The sequence below is a fragment of the Gobio gobio genome, assembly GCF_949357685.1.
Source record: "Gobio gobio genome assembly, chromosome: 23".
Classification (NCBI taxonomy): Eukaryota; Metazoa; Chordata; class Actinopteri; order Cypriniformes; family Gobionidae; genus Gobio; species Gobio gobio.
Window position 1 is genome coordinate 29,240,592 of NC_137119.1, and position 27,458 is coordinate 29,268,049.

Genomic DNA, 27,458 nt, shown 5'->3' on the forward strand with positions numbered 1-27,458 from the left:
ATTCAACTTATGGAAGAAGTGTTGAAAGTACCTCGGCAGTTGAAAATGCTTACACCACCAGTTACGCTCAAGCATTTTGAACACTTTTTCCATGGAAGGCGATCGGCCGGAACTTTACTTTATAAAGTTTTAAATATGGATATTTTTCTTACACAAACGCATTGATTCGCTTCAGAAGGCCTTTATTATACCCCCAGAGCCGTGTGGAGTACATTATTTGACGGACAGATGCATTTTTTTATACACTTCAAAAACAGAGCAACTATTACTGCCATTATAAAGCTTGGATTAGCCTGGACTTTTTTAATATAACTCCGATGTTATTCGTCTGAAAGAAGAATGTCATGTTCACCTAGGATGACTTGAGGGTGAGTAAATCATGGGATAATTTTCATTTTTGGGTGAACTATCCCTTTAAGGCTTTAAAAAATGCTCTTTAGAAACCTATGGGTAACGTCACGGTTACTATACATCCATATTTCTAGTCTAGAGTCTATGGGAGAAAACCATATTTACATTGCACATTTATATTTTATGTAAATTAACTTAAATTAAAGGTTAGATTTATGTTTCTGAATGAAAGACTAAGCAAAAGCAAATTTTCAGTCAGTTTTGCTGGTCATCAAGGGTGTTAATGTTTGTGGAGCCCACTATAGGGTTGGTAATTTTGCTGAATGCCATGAGACTACAGATCATTTGTAAGGGTCGATAATCTTTTTTCATTACAGAAAGTGACCTCTCCTCTTTTTCTTTGATATGTTGCCAAGATCCTCTTGTGATATGGTTAGCCAACCAGTGAAAGTCAATGCAGATACAGTATCTGTGAGGATGTAGTTTGTCTCTGGTGCTGATCAGGCCATAATCCACCAGATTAGGCAATGCACTGGGATTACTGGACACAGGGAGTCCGCGATTGGTTTATGATTTTTTTTCTCTTTGTATCTGTCCATCCTATGATCTTGCTCTCTCTCTCTCTCTCTCCCATCCCCCTCTCTCTATGCTTCTGTAATGTAATTGTTTGTGTTAATGTGATTTGATTGGTCCGCGAGCTTTTTATAATAATAACTAATGATGGAATCTGCCTGAAACTGGAGCAGATCATCAGGTGATGCCAGAGCGGCGTTCTACAAAACAGACCAACACAGATACAATGTTTGAACCAGGAATACTACCTTTAAAGGTCCATTTGCTGTGATATGTATTCTCAGGTGTCTAATTTGCAAATCCTATCTGGACTACATATGGTTTTCTTTGAAACAAGGTGAACAAAAGGACAGGATTACATCAGTTTACGTCAATGCAACTTGATGTTTAGGTTCATCTTATTGTCTTTTATTTGTTTGTTGTTTGGTTTTCCACCTCTCAGCATCGGTGAATGAAGTGTACGGACATGAGTGGACAGGTATGACATGCTTATCAGAGAAAGAACTCCTGGCATGCATGTGGAAATCCCGATTAGAGCCCACTGTGTAGGTTAAGAGAAGATCCACCAGCTACAGATAAGAGGATTTGAGAGCCATTAATGTCATTCTTTTATTACTGTAAAAATAAATTCCTATTGATTTATGTTTGGGTGACAAAGCACCACCGAGTTGACGACAGAGGGACGTTGTCTGGACCAACCACATGCTGATACATACAGTCAGCTGAAGTATTCGGTGATGGATGCTGAAAATATGCTGTAAAATAATCCAACAAACGAGATTTCAGATTTACAATTCTACTGGGAGACGTGTGAACATCAGGAGAGGTCATCAGGACTGCTGTACCGTTTCCCAGCGCCCTCTCAGCTGAGGTTTGCTGGGGATGGCCAGGACCCGGGAATCATCCTGCCTTGGCTCTGTGGAAGATTTTTGGACCCCAGCTACAGAACAAAGAGACCCAGAAGAAGAACAACAGATCTTCCGTCATCGTATTTGGCAATGAAGCTGGTTCTGCTGACCCTCAGGCTGTTGTGCCTTGGTTGTCTCTGGCCCGTCACTCTGCTCAACAACCGCTACCCTAGCCGTAAGAAAAACAAGGATGTTTACTTGGTTGAGCATGCCAAACACAGATTCAGAGGGTAAGTCATGAATATTTAAACTCTTGTATTTTTATTCTGTATATTCTCCCATTCAAAAGTTTGGGGTCGCCAAGTTACACTTTATTTGGTAACACTTTATTTTACAGTGTCCTTGTTACATGTTACATATATTTACCATAATAATAACAGTAAATATGCATAATTACATGCAACGAACCCTCGACCAAATCCTACCCTACCCCTATAGTAGCCTACATATTGTTATTTAACCCTTTAAGGTGACTGTGTTACAATGTAATTACACATTTAAGTATGAAGTAATAATTATGAACTACAGACTTCCTATATAGGGTTAGGGTGTTCAGGTTAGTTGCATGTAATTATGCACAATTTAAATAATAATTACTATAGTATCTACATGTCACATGTAACAAGGACAATTGTTTCCTAAATTGATACTTTATTCAGCAAGGATGCATTAAATTGATCAAAAGTGGCAGTAAAGACATTACTATTTCTACTAAAAATACTATTTTAAACAAATGCTGTTCTTTTGAACTTTCTATTCCTCAAAGACTTTAAAAAAAATAATATCATGGTTTCCACAAAAATATTAAGCAACACTGTTAACAACAAGAAATGTTTCTTTAACACCAAATCATCATAGAATGATTTCTGAAGGATCATGTGACACTGAAGACTGGAGTAATAAGGCTTACAATTCAGCTTTGCCATCACAGGAATAAATTACATTAAAAAAAAGTATAATAGAAAACAGTTATTTTAATTTGTAATAATATTTCTAAATTGTACTGTATTTTCTTTGATCAAGTAAATGCATAAGCATATACAACTTCTTTTTAAAAAATATTAAAAGCTTACCGAACCCAAACTTTTTAATGGTAGTGTATAATATGTTAGACAGCTTATTTGATAAATAAAATGTTACTATTTTATCTTAAGCAAATGTTAACATTTGTGTGATGTTAGTTTGAAATGAACCTAAAATTGCTTTCTTTAAATAGGGATAATAGGGACTAAATATCACATCAATTTTGCATTAATATGTTGCTAGTTTATTGTTTGCCAGCATGGTTCAGTGTGTGAACAGATGGGCTGTAATTAGGAAAGAGTAAATAGGGGGTTTAATTAAAGTGGAGTAGCCTGACAAGCCAGACCCACATTAAGACGTTGGGTCTGGGAACATACCATTGGCAGGGCGGGATAAATGGTTGTCTTTCAAATTCCCTCTGCACGCAATAGGACAGCGCTACAACCAACCAGAGCAACGAAGAAGGTGAAGCGGAGCTAGTTGATAGATTAAACTTTTGCCGTATCCGGTCGGGCAAAACTCCGAACACATCTTCCTTTCTTAAGAATGACTTCAGTAATGTCTTTGTTCTTTTCTCAACAAAAAGCTCAACTCCAAGTCTTCCAGAGTCACGGCCAAAGCGAATTGAAAGACCACTGTTTGCCGGCTTCTTTGTTTACAAGTAGCACGCAGAACAGCCGCAACTCTGCCGTCATTAGGTTAAGCCCGCCCACCGACTCTATACACGATGTATTTGGCCTGACCAGAGTTGGGTTTTTCCAGCTCGCAAGCCAACGGATATTTTCTGCCACTAGGGTGCGTCTAGATTTCTAGGCTAAAAGTGGTAAAACCAGTTTGGTGTCCTTTTTCCTATATGAAATAGTGTTTCATAGTGAAACGTGCCTGTCATTAAGCATTAAGGTGTGCTATACGGACTATTAGAAGTTAGATAAGTTGTTATTTTGGTATCATTGATATAATATTAAAGTGTTTAAAATTTAGTTGTTTTATTTAGAATCAGATTTTTTTTTCACTTTAATTTTAGTTAAAGTTTTAGTAATTTAGTTTTTTTTTCTTCAATTTTGTAAATAAAAAAAGCCTATATGGTTTTTATTAATGTTTATTTATTAGTTTTAGTTGATTTAGTTTTAGTAATTACTTTAATAAAAATAAAATAATTTTTGGTGTTGTTTCAGGTTCATGTTTCATGCTTTTAGTTTATCATGTTCACTGTCATGTTTCTGAGTTTGTCATGTTCTGTCATGAACTTCCTGGTCTTGTCATGTGATTCCCATACCCTCATGTGTTCTTGTGTCATGTTGTCATTGGTTCATTGTTTGGTTCATTGCTCACAGGTGTCCCTTGTCCAGTCATTAGTCCTTGTGTATTTAAGCCCTCATGTTTGTCATGATTGTTGTCTAGTATTGGTGTTGTAACCCGTTGTTGGTGAGTTTGTGTCAGTTTAGTTCATGTTAAACCAAGTTAGGGCAAGTCAAGCCAAGTCTTATGTTTTACGTTTTTGCCAAGTCTTTGTTTTATGTTTTGGATTTTGAATAAACTGCACTTGGGTTCTTCAACTTGCCTTCAGTGGACTTTGTTTCAAGTAGGGCTGTCAAATCGATTAATCGTGATTATTCGCATCCAAAATAAAAGTTTGTGTTTACATAATATATGCATGTGTACTGTGTTTAATTATAATGCGTGTGTATATATAAATACACATGCATGTATATATTTAAAGGGATAGTTCACCCAAAAATTAAAGTTCTGTCATCATTTAATCACCCTTAAGGCCTGTACACACCGGGACGAATATCGCGCGCGCTTATCGCCAGCGTTTTTCGTGACGTTTTGCGGCGTGTCTTGAGTGTTCACACCCAAGTGATTTTCACTGGCGATGCACCGAGTGAACGTGCACATTCAGTAGATAGCGCTCCCGGTACACAAGGTGGTGCTGCGGCACTTTATGCTTCTGACCGTATTTACGTGCTTGCCAAAACCATAGATATATTATGTCTATGGCCAAAACCATTCACACACTTTTTGCTAACTGGCAAGCAGCATTAGCAGCTCATCTTGTTCTTTGTCTACTTACTACTTCTTCGTCGTATCAATGTGTGCTCGGCAAGACCATTTTGTGCTTGAGCGCCACTAAGTCGTGTTTTACTGTCACTTCAGCAGCTCCAGGCACGTGAACAAAAGAGCTGATCTCATTGGTCTGCCAGTTTTTAACGCGCCGCGTCAAAATAAAAAAACAAACCCGAGGCGTTTTTTTTTTTTTAAATGACGCTTTTACGCGTCGGTGTGCACACTTACATTGGCACCCTTTGTTTAGTCATGAGGCGTTAAACATCGGCGATAAACGCGCGCAAAAATCGTCCCGGTGTGAACAGGCCTTTAAGTTGTTCCAAACCTGTATGAGTTTCTTTGTTCTGCTGAACACAAAAGAAGATATTTTAAAGAGTGTTTGTAACCAAGCAGATAGAGCAACCATTGACTAACATAGTATGGTACTATGGTAGTCAATGGTTGCTCTATCTCCTTGGTTACAAACATTCTTCAAAACATCATATTTTATGTTCAGCAGAACAAAGAAACTCACATAGGTTTGGAACAACTTGAGGGCGAGTAAATGATGAAAGACAAATGATGACAATTTTTGGGTGAACTATCCCTTTAATAATAAATATATTTATGTATAATATAAATATACTGTATACAGTATATACATGCAAATATTTCTTAAATATATACATGAATGTGTGTGTATATATATATATATAATATACTGTATATCCATAAATATAGGGCACAATGTACTGTATAAATATGAAGGCAATTTCCGTATTGGTGTTTCACAGGTGTTTTACCTGTATTTTGAATTACACATTGCATTAGTTTGTGTTTTAAGGGTTAACGGAAATTTCTGTAAAAATAACTGGATAATGTACTGGCAGAAAATTACCAGTACATTTTCCATTTTAATTTTTTACAGTATATATATATATATATATATATATATATATATATATATATATATATATATATATATATATATATATATATATATATATATATATATATATATATATATATATATATATATATATATATATATATATATATATATATATATATATATATATATATATATATATATATGTATATATATATATATATATATAATATATATATATATATATTATAATTATACACAGTACACACACGCGCATATAAATTATATAAACATAAAGCTTTATTTTGGATGTGATTAATCGTTTTGACAGCACTAGTTTCAAGTAATTAATTTTTTTATGATTTTAGTGTGTCAACTGTAATAACCCTGAGTTGAGACAATAGCATAAAGAAGGCTAGAAAAGTTGAGTTGTACCAAAACTGTAATAGTAAAACAAACTGCAAAACTTCCATGGATCATTGAATTTCCTCTGTACTATGTGTCTAAATGAGTAATAAATTGAGGTTTTAATCTATTTGTTGGAGGTTTCTGTTACCACAGCGTAATGATTCACACAGGAGTGGCAGTATTCTTTCATTCTGTAATTAAAACCATCCTGGTGCCATCATCTGTTTTTTGGAGAGCAGCCAAACTACTGTTTGGCATTAAAATCACGCCTGCAGTGTTTCCTAAAAAGCCCTTTTACAGGGTCTGTCAGCCAGGTTTTCCAGGTACAGCTTTTGTTAATGAATAAACATGTTATTGCATTAAATATTTATAAAAGCCTCATCTTTGTGAACTCTGTTTTTAAAAGGAGAGGTTAATAGGATACATTTTCTAGGGCATTTCACACTTAATGCTGTGCTCCGTCTAAGTTTTTAAAATGTAAAAGTGATAAGCATAATAATGTTTTTGTTATTTTTAAATATGTTTTGTATTCTATTTTTTTATTTATTTTTATAATTTTAATCACAGTGGTGTACAGCAATCTTGCAGCTTGCTTTGTGTCATTAGTGCTATGTTTTTGTTAGCATGATTGTGTCCATCACGTAGTCATTAGTGGTTGTACGCTGTATTCAGTTTGAGCTTTAATTTTGTAATTGCACTTCGGTGTGCAATTAACTTTGCCATGGAATGAGCACAGCCACAGCGTGATTGACAGTATATTTGGGGATTCAATTAAAGCACGCAGATGGAAAGGTTATGTTTGGGGAAACATTGTATGTCTATGACTGACCTTCACCAGTTTCTGCCATGTTTTTGGCATAATACGCTATTTCATGTCATCTCTCAGGGTTCAGAAAACGGCTAGTTTGGAAGGCTTCTGGAAGCGCTCCAAATCGCAGCTCATTTTCACAACCTGGCACACACAACCGCCATTGTACAACAAGCTGCTTTTTATAATTCATTCCTTTAATGGCTGAGTAATTATTTTCATGTTACAGATGCTGGAGCACCGAGGCAGATGTTTATGTAACTTTCACAACGTTCCAACTGTTTTATTTCTCTGTAATGCCAGGGTCCACCTGCTCACAGGGCCCGGGACACTATTCCTGTTATTTTGAAAATGTGCAATGACCTTTTTTTCTCATTCTTTCAGACGGATCGACTACAAATTAAAGCGAAAGGACAGCACCAAGTCCCTCCTCATCAAAACTGAACAGCTGCTAAGGATAGAAGACCACGACTTTGCCATGAGGCCTGGATTTGGAGGTTAGGAGGACGCACTGTTTGTTTGCTCCAATTATCAATTTCCATCTCCATCCTGAAAATCACAATTGGAGTGTTTTTAATAAATCTGATTAGAAATGGGCTGTACCATATTGTCAGGTCAGAGGACAGAAGAACGAGGTGGGCGTTACCATCTCTCTATTCTGGGGAAAGCGGCCAGGGGTGACTTTGACAGGGCGAGTGTGGTCCTGAATTCAAACATGACCCAGATTGTGCAAAACACAAATTAGACAATGGGTGTTGAGGACACAGATGCGCTTTGGTGGACAGTAATCTGGATTACATCCCAGGCCTGTTAAAACAGATGGAAAAGTGCAAGATGTTACTCAGACCATTTTTATGCATGTTTGAACATTTAAGACATACATTTCAATATATTAAACATTATAGAAAGTTGGTGTTTTTAAACAAAGGTGGTACAAACACACTTTCCAAGAAAAAATATTCAACAGTATATGATTTTAAATTAAAGTTTACTTAGCTTTAAATGATAAAACAATAGATATACTGGGGAAGTTACTTTATACATCCACTCAGAACCATCTTTTTATTGTTGAAGATTTTGTTGAGGTTTTGTTTAAATACTGATATGGAAATTAAAACCAATTTGAGACCAATTGCTCTTATGTCCATGAACATAAAAAAAGGGTACACTTTAAAAAGAAGAAAAAGAAGTACACTTTAGCACACTTTTAAAAAGAGAATATGGAAATAATATACTTTAAAAGAATATACTTAGTGTGAACTGGATGTAATGTTTTCGGGCCCTTAATTGCATGTTATTTGCAATTAAATGACAATAAATGTTTCTAATTTTAAAAGGTTATAGTTACATTTCTATTGAATTTATATTCCCATGTAAGTGCATGTGTATATGTCATTTCAGAATTGTCTGTTGCCTTTGAAATATGATTAAAATGTCCTTTCAAATGTAATGACAAGCTTTTTTGTTAAACTAATACTTCATTATTTCTATTGAAATTTAAATATCATGTTTTTAAATAAATTGAAAAACACATGACAGTTAAAATCATAATAGTATTTTACATGTGCTTTAGTTAGTCAACAGATCAATATAAGTGTACTTCTTTAAAGCGTGACAAAAGATTATTAAAACAATGATATAAAATGTACCTTAAAGTAACACTTTTTAAATCTGAGGGCCTCCAATAAAAAAAAAAAAATCTGATTTCCTCCAACCCTTGAATAATAATATAACAACAGTTTTCAACAGATATTACTCCATACACGGCTCACTGTGTGTTGTGACAACATACATGCAAGTATAAATCACTGTATTGCTTCCTTTCACCCAGCAGGGCGAAAAAAAACTATTGAGTCTAATCTGCAGTGCTTTAACTATAAAAGAGGAAGGAGGCAGGAGGAGGAAGAGATGTTTAGATAAGAGAGTAGTTTATTGGTGTGTAGGCTTTCTTTTACACGATTAAAGAAGATCAAAAGGAGGAGCCAGGCTTTGAATGGTGTCCTTCAGTCGGTAACCACTGTTAATTAATGATGGGACAAATAGGATTAGAGTAACATTTTGAGCTCCATATGCTCTCTCTGTAGGTGCAATGGAGGCGGATTCTCTCTAAGTTGATATCAAAGGCATCGCTGTTGTCCCGAACCAACATGCAAATGTATTGTGTCTTCTGCTTTTCCAGGATCTGCCATCCCTGTGGGCATTGATGTGCAGGTGGAGAGTATAGACAGCATCTCTGAAGTAAACATGGTAAAAGTCCATATTCTCTATTTATTTTAATTGTGTAATGTTCTGGTTCCTCATTGGTTCCTTTAATGATTCTTAAGAGCTTTTCACACTTGAAATGGTTAACCCTGGGTCATTCTAAACCCCGGGTTTATCTTGCTTCACGTTTCACACTGCTCATAATTTACCCAGGGTTAACAATTAATGCTGGGTATTCATAAACTGACGTTTCACATTGTACATTCATAAACCCTGCGTTAACGTTCTTATTTGCATATTTGCGGGGTCAGTGTCATTGATTGGATGAATGCAGCACGCAACCTGTTTAAAAGCTCTAGCATTGCACATCCTCGTATCCCTATTGAAAAAAAACAGCATTTGCTGGTTAGGTATGTTTTGAAGTGTAACCCCTCCTGTTCGAACCGCCCTCTCCAAGTGGGACTCGAACCCGGGTCTGCCGGCATAAGAGTCGGACACTCTAACAAGGCTGCAACCACTAGCATCAGTCACTAGAGTGTCTTTTGAGATCAGAGGAGTGAGGTTTACTTGCACAGCGACTACTAGCTGACCTCCGTTACACTCACCCTCCTAAACCTCACTCCCTTCTGGGTCACAGCACCAATGTAACCCCTCCTGTTCGACCCGCCCGCTCTAAGCGGGACTCGAACCCGGGTCTGCCGGCATGAGAGTCGAAAGCTCTAACAAGGAGGCTAAAGGCTGCAACCACTAGCGTCAGTCGCTAAAGCGTCTGTTGAGATCAGAGGAGTGAGGTTTACTCACACAGCGCCTACTAACAGGCCTCCGTTACACTCACCCCCCTAAACCTCACTCCCTTCTGGGTCACAGCACCAATGTTACCTCTCCTGTTCGACCCCCCGCTCTAAGCGGGACTCAAACCCTGGTCTGCCGGCATGAGGGTCGAAAGCTCTAACAAGGAGGCTAAAGGCTGCAACCACTAGCGTCAGTCGCTAGAGCGTCTCTTGAGATCAGAGGAGTGAGGTTTACTCGCACAGCAACTACTAGCTGGCCTCCGTTACAGAAGCATGGCAGCTGGTTTGAGCTGGTTTATGCTGGTCCTGAGCTGGTTTAAGCTGGTCAAGTGCTGGTCCTAAGAAACTAGCTCCAGCTCAGGACCAGCACTTGACCAGCGCAAACCAGCTCATGACCAGCTAAGGACCAGCATGAACCAACTCAAACCAGCTGTCATGCTTCAAAACATACCTAACCAGCATATGCTGTTTTTTTCAACCTGAATTTCCAACTGTACTATCAAGTTTATATCGAATGGATACTTCGGACTATAAAGGTAAGAATGAAACGGTCTCTTCTTCACTCAAATTGTTGCGTTTTCTGTCAGCATTTGACATTTTCCTCTCAAACGCTGAATTTACTGTTTATATACAACGTGCTGTGCTTCCGTGACTGTCCAAACCACTCAAATATGAGTGTTTTTTGTTGTTGTTGCTAAGCGTCTAGCATTAACATTCAAACACTGCATTGTTTCACACTATACAATTTGTATACCGCAATACGGAGTTAAAGGTGCTGTATGTAAGTTTTCGACTGTACTAAAACATAAAAATACCATATGTTTGCAGATATTTAGGAAACATATTTGCACGAGTTCACATACTCATTTCTCCAAAAACAAAAAAAATGCTAAAGCCAGTTATTCTACTTTGAAATGTGCGTTCCTTGTCGGAATGTCTGTTTTTGTTTTGGTCTGAGCGATAACTCACGTTGCCAATTTATCCAATTTATTTCAAGTATTTCAACACTACAGGTTGGTGTATTGCTGCCATGGAAGCCAGCAAACAAACTGGGTCAGAGATCGTAGATTCTACCCGACTTAAAAAACCTCGGAAGCACATTAAAAAGCGGATAAATCAACTCATCAACTTACAGTGTCTCCTCGCCTTTCATTGTCAGTTGGGTTCGTTCCGGTTGCGTGTCCTTAAACTGCCAACCTGCGTGAGCGTCGAGTCTGAGGAGGAGGGGGTGGGGCAAACAATATTTTGAATTTGGACTGCAGTACCCATTTCAACCACTAGCTGTAATTCTTACATACAGCACCTGTAACACCGCAAAAGTGGTTCTAACCCTGCTCCTGAGGACGTTTCATAAGGAGGAGCAAAAAAGGTAAAGGTAAAAAGACGCTAATCCCTCTTCTAAAGTACAAGTGTAAAACGTTCCTTTACCCAAGGTTAAAAGCGGTGTTTAGAGTGAAGATAACCCGAAGTTAAGCCCTATATTGAATAAGTATTTGGGATGAAGACATTATTTCAATAATAAATACATTTTAAAACCGTTCTTGAAAGTGTTTACACAGACTTTTAATGACTTTTAACAGTCTTTCTTGAGGAGCATAAATGCAATTCAGTAACTGTCCGCAACTACAGTATTTAAAAAACAATACTAAAATGGTATGGTAAATGGTAAAATGGTAACATATTTCATTAATTTATGTTTATAAAGTACTGCTAACAAAATTGCAAACTCTTTAACAACATATTGTCAAATGAACATCCAGACGATAACTACAGTGATTTAAATTTCACAGTTAGTTTAAGTTGCATGTGTTTAAAGAAACTGGCTTATAACAGAAATTCATTCAGGAATCGAACTACACAAGTTGGGTTGCTTGCTTTTGATTCACTTAAAAGAAATAACTAACATATGAATCAATCTGTTAACCGATTTGAAAATCATTTGGTTCTGGTATTGTTTTTACAAATGGATCTGAATACGAACCAATTCTCAGTGTCTAATCCTATATAAATGTATTCTTTGCAAACTTGTTTAGTATTTACAAAATGTTGGTGTTGTAAAAGTAGGCCTTCAGCTCACAAAGTAAATCTCAGCAATATACAGGGTCTTCCTGGTAAATGTCAAAAACTTTTATTTGCACCAAAATGCCAGTCACTGCCCTTCCCGTCATAAGTTGTCATGTTTATCTATAAGGTCAGTAAAATGTAAAGGTCTCCCTCAGGACTTCACGATGACCCTGTACCTGAGGCATTATTGGAAGGATGAACGCTTGGCTTTTCCCTCCAGTAACAATCTGAGCCGCACATTCGACGGCCGGCTGGTGAAGAAGATCTGGAAGCCTGATGTCTTTTTCGTCCATTCCAAGCGCTCCTTCATCCATGATACCACCATGGAGAACATAATGCTGAGGGTTTACCCAGACGGCAACATCCTTTACAGCGTCAGGTAGAAGACTACAACCTCTGCTGATTCATTTCCTTCATATGTAAATGTTTTAATACTGAAATATTCTCTTTATTGTAGGATTACAGTTACTTCTCTGTGCTCAATGGACTTCAGTAGATTCCCGCTGGACACTCAGAATTGTTCCCTGGAACTGGAGAGCTGTGCGTGTCCACTTAGAAACATCTTCAGTTCTTGTGTCATTTTTATTGAGTACCACCTACATTGTTTTTTAGTTGATATTTTACAGGTTGTGGATCATTTAATTAAAGAAATGTGAAGCATTTCTGACACCATTTTAAAAATCATGGTTACAGAAAGGTGCTTTCAATGGAAGTATGTGGAGCAATGCAATAAATGTTGAAATATGCACTGATGCGAAGTATTGAGACTAGTGTGACACAACTGGATCATAAAAGATCATTAAAGAACAAAACTAAGCACACCAACAAAACAGACACCAAAGGACGAGACCTGACCTAAAATAAGACTAAAAACACAAGGACTTAAATACACACAGGGTAATTGACTAATAATACAATCGGGGAATGAGGGAAACAGGAAAAAGGAACTGAACTAAATACAAACTAAAAGTCTACAAAACAAGAGCACAGACACAGAATGCATTACAGCTAGTGTGCTGGAATTATTTCTAAATAGCTATTTGGCTTTTGGTTAACTTTATCCAGCCTACTTGTAAACCCATGGATGACAGGAGCCATTTAATTCCATTTTAAGTGCCTTGCTACTGCCAGTCAAAGCTATTTTCTGTAGAAACCAACATTACTCCACAAATGCTGTCGTTATAGATGCTAATATTTGAATCCAGAAAATTACTCTTATCCATGTATTTAAATATGAATTAAACAGGCACACTCTTACTTTGCCTCTTTTTTTAATCAGCTTTTGCTCTTCTGTCTCATTCAGATGCATATAATGAGAACGACCTCATGTTGTACTGGAAAAATGGCAATGACTCTCTAAGGACGGATGAAATAGCCCTCTCTCAGTTCTTCATTGAAGAGTTTCACCCCTCACACGGTCTGGCCTTGTACAGCAGCACAGGTAAGAGACGCTCTTTTCTCTCTTCTGCTGTGTATTCATGCTACGACAAGTCTTGTGTCTTTGTTCTCGCTAGTAATATATCAGTAGGTCATTAATTACAGGTTCTACATGTGTTTCTGTTAGGCTGGTACAACAGGCTCTACATCAACTTCATCCTCAGAAGACACATATTCTTCTTCATGCTGCAAACGTATTTTCCCACAATGCTGATGGTGGTGCTGTCCTGGGTGTCTTTTTGGATCGACAGGCGGGCGGTACCGGCCCGTGTTTCACTTGGTGTGTAACACTTGTCCACACACATGCACTAGGTGAAATCTCATAAATGATCTCTTGTCTTGTAATTCACTCTTGTAGTGTCTGCATGACATTGAGCCTTGTTAGACTGCGGCCCAGTGTGATGAACTTTTTAGTTGCTTAGTTGTCTCATAATTGCTTAATCCTCTGGTGCTGTTCGGTGATGTTTTATCTAAACATTAAGTGTTTTTTTTTTTTACTTTGTCGGAATTGTACAAAAATTGGTAAAGGTATTGGCACTTACTGTGTGACACTCTCTCTCTCACACACACACACACACAAAATTACACTTGTATTGTTTGTGGTCAAATATGACGAATTTCATCTATTGGAAACGTTTGGTATGAGCGCAAAGTTTTTTGAGTTATCAACCTCAAATTTTATAATGCTTTTTAAGTTCATTTTTTTATTTATTTAAATATCGTATTCGTATTCAACTTATGGAAAAAGGGTTGAAAGTGCCTCTCGCCGTTCAAAATGCTTACGCTACTTCTGACGAGCGTAACTGGTAGCGTAAGCATTTTGAACTGCAGAGGCACTTTCAACACTTTTTCCATAAGTTGAATACGGAGGCGATCGGCCGGAACTTTATAAAGTTTTAAATATGGATATTTTTCTTACACAAACGCATCGTTTTCGCTTCAGAAGGCCTTTATTAACCCCTCCAGAGCCGCGTGGAGCACATTATATGACGGACAGACGGACTTCAAAAACAGAGCAACAATTACTGCTATTATAAAGCTTAGATTAGCCAGGACTTTTAATATAACGCCGATTTTTATTCGTCTAAAAGAAAAATGTTATATTCACCTAGGATGACTTTAGGGTGAGTAAATCATGGGATAATTTAAATTTTTGGGTGAACTAACCCTTTAAGTTGGAAATTAATTTTTCTCAAAAACTGAATAAACGGAAATGGATTATAACTACTGCATAAATATAATTTGGCACTATAAAATCCCCAAAAAATACAAAATATAAAATAAAAAAACGTTATCGAACTAAAATATAGTACAATCATTTCATTGAAATAAAAATAACAAATTGTTATGCCAAAAACCAACACACAAACAGTACCAGAGGGTTAACTACGTCATAATGTTTTTCCCAAGATGAAAAGAAACAAGCCTGCACAATATGATTTAGCCAAGTAGGACTTGGTCCTGGATCAACATCACTATCAAACAATCATAGGCCAATTTGTCAGACATTTTGTTAATTTCTTGGTTTCTTATGGTTCTGTTCAGACAGCATAGGTTTACTGAAAATACATTTGTGGGTTCTAAAAATTCGAAAGGGTCCAGTTCGATTACAAAATGCAGTTATCAGTCTTATTTATAACCAAACTATGTGTTGGTGCGTTCAAGCCATGTCGTAAAGATTGTATTTGAACGCACATGAACGCCACCACAAAGTCGTAAATACCAGTGGGAAGTTTGGGATTTTCTTTAAGCCCCGATCTGTACGAGTTGGGGGCGTGTCAGTGAGAAACATGGGGGAATCAATGGATGCACCGTCTGTAGTTGAATATAACGGGTATTTAGCAGTGACACTGTCAGGCTTTGTCATTTACAACAAAGTAAGCTAGCATTGTAATATAACAATTAGCCTAATATATAACAATACAGTTTACAGTGGCTTCATAGATTAATTAAAAAAGTAAACGATTTAAACTCACCTGATGCGCATTCTTTGTTCTTCATTTTCTATAAAGCAGAGTTAACAAACCTTGCTCTATTTTCGTGAAATTCATTAAAAGAAGGTACACCGCCATCTTGCTCTGACCAAAAAGAGACTTGAACACACATGATGTCGTAAACACGACTTCTCACCTCGTAAATACGAACATCCCAGGAGGACTTGAACGCACCATTTGAATGCAAAAGTTTATCACTCGAACACAGCCTATAGACGATTTTTGTAGCATTATAGTGGGTAGCTCCACCCATTATGAAATCTCATTGGTCCAAAATTCTGCTAAACTTGTTCTGATCGGGTGTGATTGTTTGGCGGTGATTGTTTTTTTTTCTTCCACTTGTCGCTGGTAATGTAACTCTAGGCTAGCCCTAAATTCTGATTGGTTGGGAGAAATCAAAAACAATGTTGATCAAGAAAGCACTGCATTTTGTAACAGTATCAGTCTAAAAGCACTGCCACATTAGTGAAATTATGTAAAAAAAAGTCCATTATCTATCTGTTGTCAATAGTGTAGCATTGCAAAATATACCTGGGGAAATCTTTCGCCATCACGCAAAATTCCTGAACACATGGATTCCTTTTGAAATGACTAGACTTCACGAAAATTCGCTGAATAATGAGCAACTGTAACCGCACCTTAACACTGCATCAGAGTACAGTACAATCAGATGTTTTTTTAGCACAATGTGTGTCTCTGCATGTGTGTTCAATCCAGGCATCACTACAGTGTTGACTATGTCCACCATAATTACGGGAGTGTCAGCGTCCATGCCTCAGGTATCATATGTGAAAGCGGTGGACATCTATTTGTGGACCAGCTTCCTGTTTGTGTTTCTGTCCGTCATCGAGTATGCAGCTGTCAACTACTTCACCACCAAGGAGGAAATGAAGAAACTCAAGCAATTAAAGGTCAAAGTTCCTGACATTCTAAGTTCATTGACTCTGGGCTTGATAAAAATATCAGCTATTTTCAGTTTTATGAGGCATTTCCACTACATATCATGAGAAGATGACAAATCGCCCCTGTTGATAAAATATTGTAATAGCTCAATAAATGCCTAAAAGCAGGGTGCAAAACTAGGGCCACAGCTAGTGATGGAGAGTTGACTCCAAAAGAGTCGATTCCTCGACTCTGAATAGCCTAGTCTGGGAATCGACTCTGTTGCTGTGTTCGAAATCGCTCAATTGTTTACTAATTCTCTAATCCCTATTGAGGCTGAATCCCAAATGGCACACTTATATGCACTTTCGAAGTCTTGTGGACTTACAATGGCTGCCGCATGCGCTTGTCCGTTAAGTCCACGAGCCCGTAGGGTGTCCTATTCATCCTTTTAGATTTCAGAAGGGTGCTCGCGAGCACCCCCTTTGCGGCCATTATGCGCCCTCGATGCACATTTCAGCTGAGCCCACAAGTTTGCGAGCTACGCATTGGACTTTACCCGGCAGTCAAAGCGTCATTACGTCCCGAAAGTGTGGACTCAGAGGAAATCTGTGAGGGTTTAGGGTGCCATTTGGGATCCAGCCATAGTGCATGGCAGTTGAGTGCACTATATAACAAGTGAACGAAATTAAGCAAGAAATTCGGTCAGAGAGCTGTCGCAGAAACGTTCACATACATACATCCTACATGTACTGTAGCGCACTTTAGAAATAAATAGATAATCCATAGAGACTTTAGTTTATAATTATACGTGCCTCCGTGCAAGCTTTAGTTTAATTGATGGTATATTAATGCAACATATATAGATTTGGTCTTCCATGGTGTTCATAATCATTAAACTAACCATAAATCATAAAAAACTCACATAAATATCAATAAGTGTACAATAACGTATGTATTGTATACATTTTTAGTGTCTTTAACTCTCCTGTCCAAGCAGCTTTTAAGACAATGATCATGTGCGTTTAGCGCAATCACGCGACAATTAGCCTATAAAAAAATGCATTAAATACCTTCTTTCTCGTTTACAGTATATAATTCTGACATAAAATTCGACCAAGGCTGTTTTTCGTAAATTTTCCCTCTGTAAAATTAGGTAGGTATTGGCAACAGCTGGGTAGCAACATTGATAGCTACTCAAGTCATCGCTAAAAATTAGACTAATTTGAACAGTCACTCTAAAAGTGTGTTGTTTTAATGAATGGAATTTTAAGACTTTTTGTCAGGTGTAAATAAATAAATTAAGTGTGTAACGACTGCCATCTTATCTTATGTCTGACCCTGTTTTGATGTAAAGTAAATGGAGTCGAGAAGTCGATTCCAGGCAAATTGGCTGGCCAATCAAGCACAATAATATCATGGCGAGCAAACCAGTAAGTAGTAGTCTTGGCACTGTGGGCAAGTGCCAAGTCGTGCTGGAAAAGGAAATCGGCATAGCTTGACAGCAGATGGAAGCATGATGCACTCTAAAATCTCCTGGTAGACAACTGCGTTAACTTTGGACTTGATGAAACGCAGTGGACCACCACCAGCAGATGACATGGCAGCCCAAATTATCTCTGACTGTGGAAACTTCACACTGGACATCAAGCAAGTTGGATGATGTGCCTCTCCTCTCTTCCTCCAGACTCTGGAACCTTGATTTACAAACGAAATGCAAAATTTACTTTCATTTGAAAAGAGGCCTTTGGACCACTCCACTGCTACAGTCCAGTTCTTTTTCTCCTTAGCCTTAGCTTCTGACGTCTCTGGTTCAGGAGTGGCTTGGTACTAGGAATGTGACAGTTGTAGCCCATTTCCCGAAGACGTCTGTGCGTGGTGGCTCTTGATTCACCGACTCCAGGTTCAGTCTACTTGTGAAGCTCTCCCAAGTTCTTGTATCGGCTTTGTTTGACAATCTTCTCAAGGCTGCGGTCATCAATGTTGCTTGTGCACCTTTTCCTGCCACACTGCCACAGAATATATTACATTTTCACTTTCTTAAACAACTGATGAAAAATATTGCTCTTTTCCACGATATACAATAAGTTGAAACCCAGAAATTAGAGTGTCCCAAATCGCAACATGAAATGAGCATTCCAAAGATACCCGGATGGTATACTTGTTAGAATCCGAAGTGCAGATCAATGCACACTCTAACAGCTAATATTGCCCACAACTCATTGCACATTGGACAAGGATTTGATTAGAACTACAGACAAAAAATCCTAAAAACATGGCGGATGTGCGAGACCGACCATCTGACCATTGCGCAACTATAATGGCCTTCGAAGGATGCAGCCCTCTGAATCGGGACACAGCCACAGTTTTCAAATAAGCCTGAAGGACTTGATTAGCTGGATCAGGTGTGTTTAATTAGGGTTGAAGCTCTGCATGGCCAAGGCCCTCCAGGAACTGAGTTTTGCACCCCTGCCTCAAAGGGATAGTTCAGCTATAAATGAACATAGGACAGCATTAAAAAAGATTAAAGAATCATATGTATTTAATTTACACTGTCAAGTCCCGAATGGACAAAAAAAGAGCTAAATGCATGCACTACAAATCACAAAAAAAGTGATTTACTCATGGGTAATCTTGATTTAGATCATTTAATTTTTCATTGCTGCTCTCAAATCAAATATGGCGCTTGTGGACCTCAATAACATCAAACATTATCTCTCGTTGATTATCAAACATGATGTGAAACCACCTTTTTTAGAGCAAGAGAATATATATTTTTTGTACTTGTCTCTTGAACTTCTATATATTGTAATTTAAAAGATCTTAACTGTTTTTGTCTCCTACAGCTCTCAGAATACGATGCATCTCAAGCCATGGCATTCGATGGATGTTTCCATGACCAGGACATAGAGCTCAGCTCCTTTCCTCGGCTGTCTGACCTAAACATGGACCCATGCGTGTCCTCACAGAACTCCACAACGCCTGACCTCCCTCCCATCCTGGGCACGCGCCTCCGTCGGCGGCGTTCTATCCGCCAAAGCGTCAACCATATCATGAACAACAGTTACAAGATAGACTCCTATTCCAGATTATTCTTTCCTTTAGCATACTTTCTCTTCAATATCATCTACTGGAGCATCTACTCCTGAGCGAGAGAAAACTGGCCTGCTCAGAGTTTATAAGACTCTCATACACTTGATGGCTTGAGTGTGATCACATGCCACACTTATAGAATTCACACTCCCACACACAAAAACTGTATCGGAATAAAAATAGTATAATAAATTATTTATTATGTTAGAATCTCAGGTTCCTAACTTCCCTAAATTGTACAAAAATTCATAAAACTACATACAGTGTTAAAATAAATTGATCAAAACATAACTATAATTTGGCTAAACAGAACCCTTATGCTACTCAAAGACAATTTTAGACAAATTTGATTCCGTTTAAAATTATTTCAGATACATTAGCACATTAATTTTTTATAATTCTTATGTGATGATTACAAAACTGAGAATGACTATAAAATGTGGAAAAACAAATAAACGACTATATGGACAACTGAACATACTGAAATGTTCTGTCTTTCTTCAACATATCTGACAGATTGATATGGTTTTTAAGATAGAATTTCAGGCAGAAAAATTCTTCATTTAAAATGGAGTCCTTCATTAATTATAAAGCATATTTTCAAGTACCACTTAATGGACTGGCATCATCTGAACTCAAATTATTATTATAATAGTTTAATACTGTTCACTGAAAATATAACGGACTTTAAAACCCTTCACACTGTAAAAGTGGGACGCAATATAACGCTTCCGCACTTGGAGATATTTTTACACATTGACTCCCATAGGTCCTTGCTCTTCCGATTCATTCCTCAGCTGTGAGCAGCCTCGTTCAATAACAAACAACAATATGCTTTACTGCATGTAACACTCATTCCGAGAAACTGATGACAGAAGTCTTTTTTTTTTAAAGATTCACATCTTGGTAATACATTTTTCAGGCCTGCTAGAAACAGAATATTTAATAGTCTGTTTCTTCACCTGTTTTCCTATCAGGGATTTGTAATCCTTTAATTCCAAAAACTACACAGATCTGAGTCGTGGATTGAGTTGACTGTAGATCTCATTGAGGAGCACATCGTCATTCGCTTCCTCTGACATGATCAGACTGTCGTCCATTGGTGAGCCTGTAACATAAAGTTAAAGAGTTGAAACATTCTCGACTTGTTTAAAACACATTTGTACATTTCTTGCCAGTTTTTAGTTGCTGAAGTGAGCAGAACTGACCGATGCCTTGGGATGGCAAAGATTCATTGCTGCTCACTGAGCTTCGCGGTGCACTGTGGGTCCCTGAATTCGATGTAACCGCCGTCAGAATCGAACTCTTCTTGTTGTTGTTCTGTGTGGCTGTCCGACTCCACTCTGGAGAAAAAAACGTTTGAGAGGTAAATGGAGACGCCCATAAAATATCTAGTTAAGGTCACATGCAGCCAGGTTTTAGTTTGGTAAAGATATACCTGAATTTTCAGCCAATCGTAGCCTGCCACAGCAGAGGTACATTCTCCACTGTTTACGGACATTTTCCTTCAGAGCGCAGTGGAAAACAAAAATAAAAAATCCTGAGAGAGCAAGAAAAAAAAGACCTTTTCCATCAAGTGCTCAAGGTAATTGCATTATTGCACTGAAAAATAAATAAATAATAATTTCTAATACTTTTATGCATAAAACGAATTATATAATATTGTTTCTCACCCTGTAGGGAATTTAATATGGCAAACAGGTACATGAAGGCCAAATTGACGGGTCCCCAGGCAAAGAAGGCAAAGCCCCATGTGAGCCCCAGCAGGAAAGTGAGTCCTGCGATGCTACGAAGGTCCTGCAAGCTGCTGCGGTACTGATTATTGTGGGGATTTTGCCGCTTGATTCGTCTCAGATGGACCATCACCACCACAAACATGGCCAGGTTCAACACAAATATGATGCAGAAGTATGCCACAACGGCTACATAGAATGCTATGTCATTCTTCAGCCAACAACTGGAAGAGAGAAATATGGAATCATCAAGAGCAAAATACATAATGAAGAATGGTGTAAGTTGAATACTTACAATTCGTCTGTAGTTCCATCAGAAAACTTCCCATAGCTTATGAGGCCATAGTTGTCTTTGTTTACCGCAATGACAATAATAACGACAACCAAAGGGATTCCTGCAATGACACATCACCGAATTAAATCCGCAATCGTCTACAGCCACAAACCACAAGGCTGATTTAGCAGCTGAACTCACCCCAGCCAGCCAGAGAAAACTTCAGCATGTATCTGGACATGTAGTTGTTGAAGACTTTGACGATGGCCAGGTACATATGCAGAGCCTCCAGCCCCATCCAGGTGAAGGAGACCAACAGGAAGTAGTGCAGGAAGAATGCTGTAGAAATGCACAGGCCTACTGCATCTGGGTACAACGCTAGCCACGAGTCCAACAAGAACACCAGGTTCAGGAACAGCAGGCCGAAACACAAATGAATTAAGATCTTCGATGGGATGTCCCGGCGGATTTTGCTGGAGTTAAACGAAAGAATTGGGTAAATAAATGCTCCTTTGGGAATGAAAGATGGAAGTTCATTTTCATCACACGTTAGCAGATGCATCATAGTGGTTTTTGAGGGACCAATTGTGATTTAATCTCTTTTTAGGGCTTACAGTATATACACAGAGAACGAGGATGGTACTCACTCAAATGCGAGGTAAGTGAGCAGAGTGACTGAGAGAAAGATGGCGGACACCCCACATCCAATGTAAGTGATGAAGGTAAGGATTTTGGCCTGTACATTGTCAGTTATGCCTTGCCGGCTAATATCCTTTAAAAACAAGTTCCAAAAAGATTAATGAAAGCATTGTATGACAAACCCAGAGATGTGTCATGCATACCTAATTCAGGGCTCAACAATAGGGATGGTCCAGTGTAAGAGAGTTTTGTGCCAGTTAAAAATAAATTATTTGTGTAAATTATTATTATATGCAAATTGTTATTTTAGGAAGAAAACATTTAATTTATTAAAATTGACGTCCTATTTATTTAAAGAATCAAGAAAAATATTAAGCTGGACAACTGTTTTCAACATTGATAATAAGAAATATTTTGTCTTAGTAGAATGACTTCTGAAGGAACATGTGACACTGAAGACTGAAGTAATGATGCTAAAAAATCAGCTATGCCATCACAGGAATAAATGACATTTTAAAACAGAAAGGAGTTGAATTGTAATAATATTTCACAATATTGTATTTTTACTGACTTTTTGATCAGATAAATGCAGCCTTGGTGAGCATAAGAGATATCTTACCAACCCCAAATGCTTAAACTGTAGTGTATACAGATCTGTATGTATAGTCCTGCCATATATAAAAATGTTTAAAATACATTATAAAAATTATAAAATGTAATTAAAATAAACTATTTTTTACAATGTTCAGTAAATATTTTGACAGGCCATAAAACAATCCATTGTTGAAGCCTGCGGTTAGGACTCGGTTCGATTATAATCATATCACTTTGAACCATTATAAACTTCTAAAGAGGATGGATGTGGACATTTTTGGGAACAATGCCCCACATTGACATACCAACAGCACAGCAAAGCTGGTCAGGTGATTGCAGCTGCAGATGGTTTCGTTCTCAGTACTGCTGTTCTTGACATAACAGCCGTTGCGATTCCAGCCTCCTGAACCTCCTAGAAAACCCAAAACGCATAGGAATTACAAGACATTAATTAAGAAATTTGACAGATCACACATTTCATCAGGCTTAACAGTTCATCGGTGTATCTCACCGTTTTGGTCAAAGTCCCAATAAACACAGGAAGCTACATAGTTCCCCTGTGAGAGAGGAGTTAAGAGATAGATCAGACCGGTTTCAGCTGGCAGTGACATATGATGTACAGTTAATATGTGAGCACACACACCGCAACGGGCTGTTTATTCCTCAGAGTAAACTCAACATTCTCCCTCAGGTTTTTGATTGACAGGTTAGCCACACTAGAGCCCAGAATGTGGCTGTTCAGCATATGAGTCTCGTTTTTATCCTGTAGATACATAAAAAAAAGCAAAGAATAAACTGAAGAAAAGAGGCAGAATCAAATCTGACATCAGCTTTATTTCTGAAAATGGTTTCTGGTCAGGCTGAAGTGATATATGGTGATTTTTGTATCCTTTTCGAAGCTTAAATGCATGATAATTGAATGGAAAAGACATGAACGACATAAGGGTGAGTAAATGACAGAATTTTTTTCTTCTATGAAATGTTCTATTAATCTGAGTGCGACTGCAAAGGTTGTGTACAAACATCTTGTTCTTGATTTCTGATGGTGCTGCCACCTTGAATATATAGCAATAAATCAACCCAGTTTTACCTGAAAAAATGTGCTTTTCTGAAAGAAGGTGAACTGGACTCTTGAGGCTATCTTCTTTTGTTCTGGAGTGAGGTTCTCTGTCAGGGATGCAGGTAGTGTTATTTTTCCCATTGAGGGGGAACTTTCCACTGCCCTGACTTGTCTTTGAAATCCTTTTGTGACCTGTAAAACCAAAAATATAAAGAAAAATGCACCAGATTTGGAGTCGTTGTACCTCCAAAAACATCCAAACTGTTAATGAATTAGCTTTGGACTTCATTACCTGTGGGTTCATGGGATCTACAATTGAGAATGACGTTGCCCCAAAGTTGTTGCCATCAACTTTGGTCACAGTCAAAGCGAGTGAACCAAATACAATGTTCTCAGTCTGGTCCCGAATCACAAGTTTTAGAGCCAAATTATCCACAGCTTTGATTAATCTACAAAACACAATATAATGTTAACATCCAATATTTCAAGTTTGACAGTGTCAGACTGTTTTGAATACTTGTGTTACACATGTATCTCACCGATTATAGGAGCCAGCAAGAGACTCTGTAGAGCTGTTTAGAAAGTTGTTTATAACGGACAGCACTGTTCGGCCCAGATCCAGACTAATATTGGGTGCAGAGAGAAGGTTCTCTAGCTGGTTGACCAGCTGATTCACCTGAGTTGAGTTTAGAGATGCCACATTCTGTGTTTGATTCAGAAGATTGCTAGCCACTATGTCTGGGCTTTTAGTTGTTGCTTCTGAAAATGAACAAATTAAATGAGCTGTTGTTATAGATGCACATACTTTGGCCTTAAAAAAAATATTATGACACTTTTTGATACTTAATCACACTGCCTGCATTTCATTGCATTTGATAAAAAATATCAAGTGGCATCTGAAAACTAGCGCTTGCTAAAGCCTTTCTCAGAACTTTAGTTTATAGTTAAAAGTTAATGCTACTTGCGTTGATATTTTATAATGCAGATATTGATACATTTAATGTAAGTCAGTGGGATCAAATGCTGTTTAGACCCCACTGATTTTCATTGTATGAACAATAAAAACTATAAGAAATTGTTCACAATATATGTATTTTGTGTTCCACAGAAGACAAAAATAAATAAAAATAATACAGGGTTGGAACAACGGGTAAATTATTCCTTTTAAATGTGACTTAAAGGGTTAGTTCACCCAAAAATGAAAATTCTGTCATTAATTACTTACCCTCATGTCGTTCGACACCCGTAAGACCTTCGTTCATCTTCGGAACACAAATGAAGATATTTTTGTTGAAATCCGATGGCTCAGAAAGGCCTGCATTGGCAGCAATGACATTTCCTCTCTCAAGACCCATAAAAGATACTAAAGACGTCGTTAAAAAGTCCATCTCTCTACAGTGGTTCTACAATAATTTTATGAAGCAACGAGAATAGTTTTTGTGTGCAAAAAAAAATATCAAAATAACTACTTTATTCAACAAGTTCTTGTCTTCCGTCTGGGCCTCTGACGTGAACTCATGAAGCACCACGATGCATTTGTGAGTTCACGTCAGAGGCCCAGACGGAAGACAAGAACTTGTTGAATAAAGTCGTTATTTTGATTTTTTTTTTGTGCACAAAAACTATTCTCGTTGCTTCATAAAATTATTGTAGAACTACTGTAGTGAGATGGACTTTTTACATTTACATTTACATTTAGTCATTTAGCAGACGCTTTTATCCAAAGCGACTTACAAATGGGGGCAATAGAAGCAGCTAGAGCAGTCGAAGGGCAACAATATCAGCAATATGTAAGTGCTGTAACAAGTCTCAGTTAGTCTAGCACAGAAGTATACACATTTTTTTTTTATTTTTTATTTTTTTAAATAAATTAGACAGACAGACAATGAATAGAATGATAAGTGCTATTCTCGATCGGTCAGGTCAGGAGCTTTTTAACGGCTTTTTAACAGGAGCTTTTTAACGACGTCTTTAGTAACTTTTTTGGGTCTTGAGAGAGAAAATGACATTGCTGCCAATGGAGGCCTTTCTGAGCCATCGGATTTCAACAAAAATATCTTCATTTGTGTTCCGAAGATGAACAAAGGTCTTATGGGTGTCGAACGACATGAGGGTAAGTAATTAATGACAGAATTTTCATTTTTGGGTGAACTAACCCTTTAAGTGTCTCCGTGTATGCATGAATCAAGAAAGAGCACTTAAATTTAGAATGTCAAGTCAAGAAACTAGAGTCAGTTTTGGAATGTTGATTCAAGAAACATAGTCAAACCTGGAACTGTGGGCCTTGTGGTGACTGTAGTTGTGTTACTTCTGCTAATCGTTGGAGTTGGAGCAATAATTGGAGCTTCTGTTGTGGAAATGGAGCTGTTCTGAGGAGAGCTTGGAAGTATGGCTGACAGAGCAGTTGTGGGAGCTGTGCTGCTATTTGTGACAATGCTAATAATAGTAGTATTTGTTGGTATGTTGTTTGGAATTGGACTGAATGTTGTAGTTGTATTACTGATTGTATTGTCAGTAAAGGCTTTTTCTATTGTGCCATTTGACTGTGTTGTTATAAGAAAACTCTCTGTTGTGACAGGCTCTGAAATGGAGTCAATTGGCCCACTGGTAATATTTTCTGTTGATGGAAAGGTTGTTGTATGTATCTGTGTTGTGTTTGTGAAGTCAAATTGTGTTGTATTAACTGCAGGGCTTACTGTTGTGTTAAATTCGGATGTGTAATTGGAAGTCTCTGTTGTGTTGATGCTTCCATTGACATTAGTCCCATTGAAGATGGTTACATTCAATGGAATATGTGTTGTGCTATATTCTGATGTGTTATTTGAGGTCTCTGTTGTGTTGATGCTTCCATTGACATCAGTCCCATTGAAGATGGTTACAGTCAATGGAATATGTGTTGTGCTATATTCTGATGTGTTATTTGAGGTCTCTGTTGTGTTGATGCTTCCATTGACATCAGTCCCATTGAAGATGGTTACATTCAATGGAATATCTGTAGTGTGAGATTCTGATGTGTTATTGGAGGTCTCTGTTGTATTGATGCTTCCATTGACATCAGTCCCATTGAAGATGGTTACAGTCAATGGAATATGTGTTGTGCTATATTCTGATGTGTTATTTGAGGTCTCTGTTGTGTTGATGCTTCCATTGACATCAGTCCCATTGAAGATGGTTACATTCAATGGAATATCTGTAGTGTTAGATTCTGATGTGTTATTGGAGGTCTCTGTTGTATTGATGCTTCCATTGACATCAGTCCCATTGAAGATGGTTACATTCAATGGAATGTGTGTTGTGCTATGTTCTGATGTGTTATTGGAGGTCTTTATTGTGTTGATGCTACGATTGACATCAGTCCCATTGAAGATGGTTGCATTCAAAGGAATATGCGTTGTGTTAAATTCTGATATGTTATTGGAGGTCTCTGATGTGTTGATGCTACGATTGACATCAGTCACATTGAAGCTGGTTACATTCAGTGGAATATCTGTTGTGTTAAACAAGGTTGTGTTCATTGTTGTATTTGATTGTGTTGTATTGAGCTGGGGATCGGTTACATTAGGAAAAAAAATGGTATTAAAAGTTGTGAAGTTAAGTGTATACATTGCAGTACTGACTTGTGGTGTATATGTTGTGGTATCAGTTTCAGCATCTGTGGTCTCCAGTGTAGAATTATTCAGAAGTTGTGT

The 27,458-nt window shown here is 37.7% G+C and overlaps 2 protein-coding genes across 2 annotated transcripts; one reads left to right on the forward strand and one right to left on the reverse strand.

Annotated features, from left to right (window-relative positions):
* Nucleotides 1-1,113: 1,113 nt before the first annotated feature.
* On the forward strand, nt 1,114-19,942 carry LOC307119276 (gamma-aminobutyric acid receptor subunit rho-3). The gene is made up of 9 exons (XM_079805466.1): nt 1,114-2,062; nt 7,391-7,503; nt 9,186-9,253; nt 12,219-12,442; nt 12,521-12,603; nt 13,367-13,504; nt 13,628-13,780; nt 16,212-16,405; nt 19,223-19,942. The coding sequence occupies exons 1-9, from the start codon at nt 1,923-1,925 to the stop codon at nt 19,523-19,525; spliced, it is 1,416 nt and encodes a 471-aa protein (XP_079661592.1). The 5' UTR covers nt 1,114-1,922; the 3' UTR covers nt 19,526-19,942.
* On the reverse strand, nt 19,631-27,458 carry LOC307119275 (adhesion G-protein coupled receptor G2-like). The gene is made up of 14 exons (XM_079805465.1): nt 26,039-27,458; nt 24,309-24,528; nt 24,062-24,218; nt 23,800-23,961; nt 23,353-23,472; nt 23,221-23,266; nt 23,015-23,121; nt 22,124-22,248; nt 21,678-21,949; nt 21,498-21,597; nt 21,143-21,426; nt 20,908-21,009; nt 20,678-20,812; nt 19,631-20,577 (listed from the first exon to the last, which is right to left on the reverse strand). The coding sequence occupies exons 1-14, from the start codon at nt 27,372-27,374 to the stop codon at nt 20,474-20,476; spliced, it is 3,270 nt and encodes a 1,089-aa protein (XP_079661591.1). The 5' UTR covers nt 27,375-27,458; the 3' UTR covers nt 19,631-20,473.

What these genes read in the sequence shown, in the direction of transcription:
- LOC307119276 (XM_079805466.1), top strand. Translation starts at nt 1,923, where the DNA reads ATGAAGCTGGTTCTGCTGACCCTCAGGCTGTTGTGCCTTGGTTGTCTC. An exon ending in GCATCTCTGAAGTAAACATG is followed by an intron (nt 9,254 to 12,218) that starts GTAAAAGTCCAT and finishes GGTCTCCCTCAG; the next exon opens with GACTTCACGATGACCCTGTA. An exon ending in AGAAACTCAAGCAATTAAAG is followed by an intron (nt 16,406 to 19,222) that starts GTCAAAGTTCCT and finishes TGTCTCCTACAG; the next exon opens with CTCTCAGAATACGATGCATC.
- LOC307119275 (XM_079805465.1), bottom strand. Translation starts at nt 27,374, where the DNA reads ATGTATACACTTAACTTCACAACTTTTAATACCATTTTTTTTCCTAAT. An exon ending in TTGGGACTTTGACCAAAACG is followed by an intron (nt 23,122 to 23,220) that starts GTGAGATACACC and finishes TGGGTTTTCTAG; the next exon opens with GAGGTTCAGGAGGCTGGAAT. An exon ending in GTTTTCTCTGGCTGGCTGGG is followed by an intron (nt 21,598 to 21,677) that starts GTGAGTTCAGCT and finishes GTGTCATTGCAG; the next exon opens with GAATCCCTTTGGTTGTCGTT.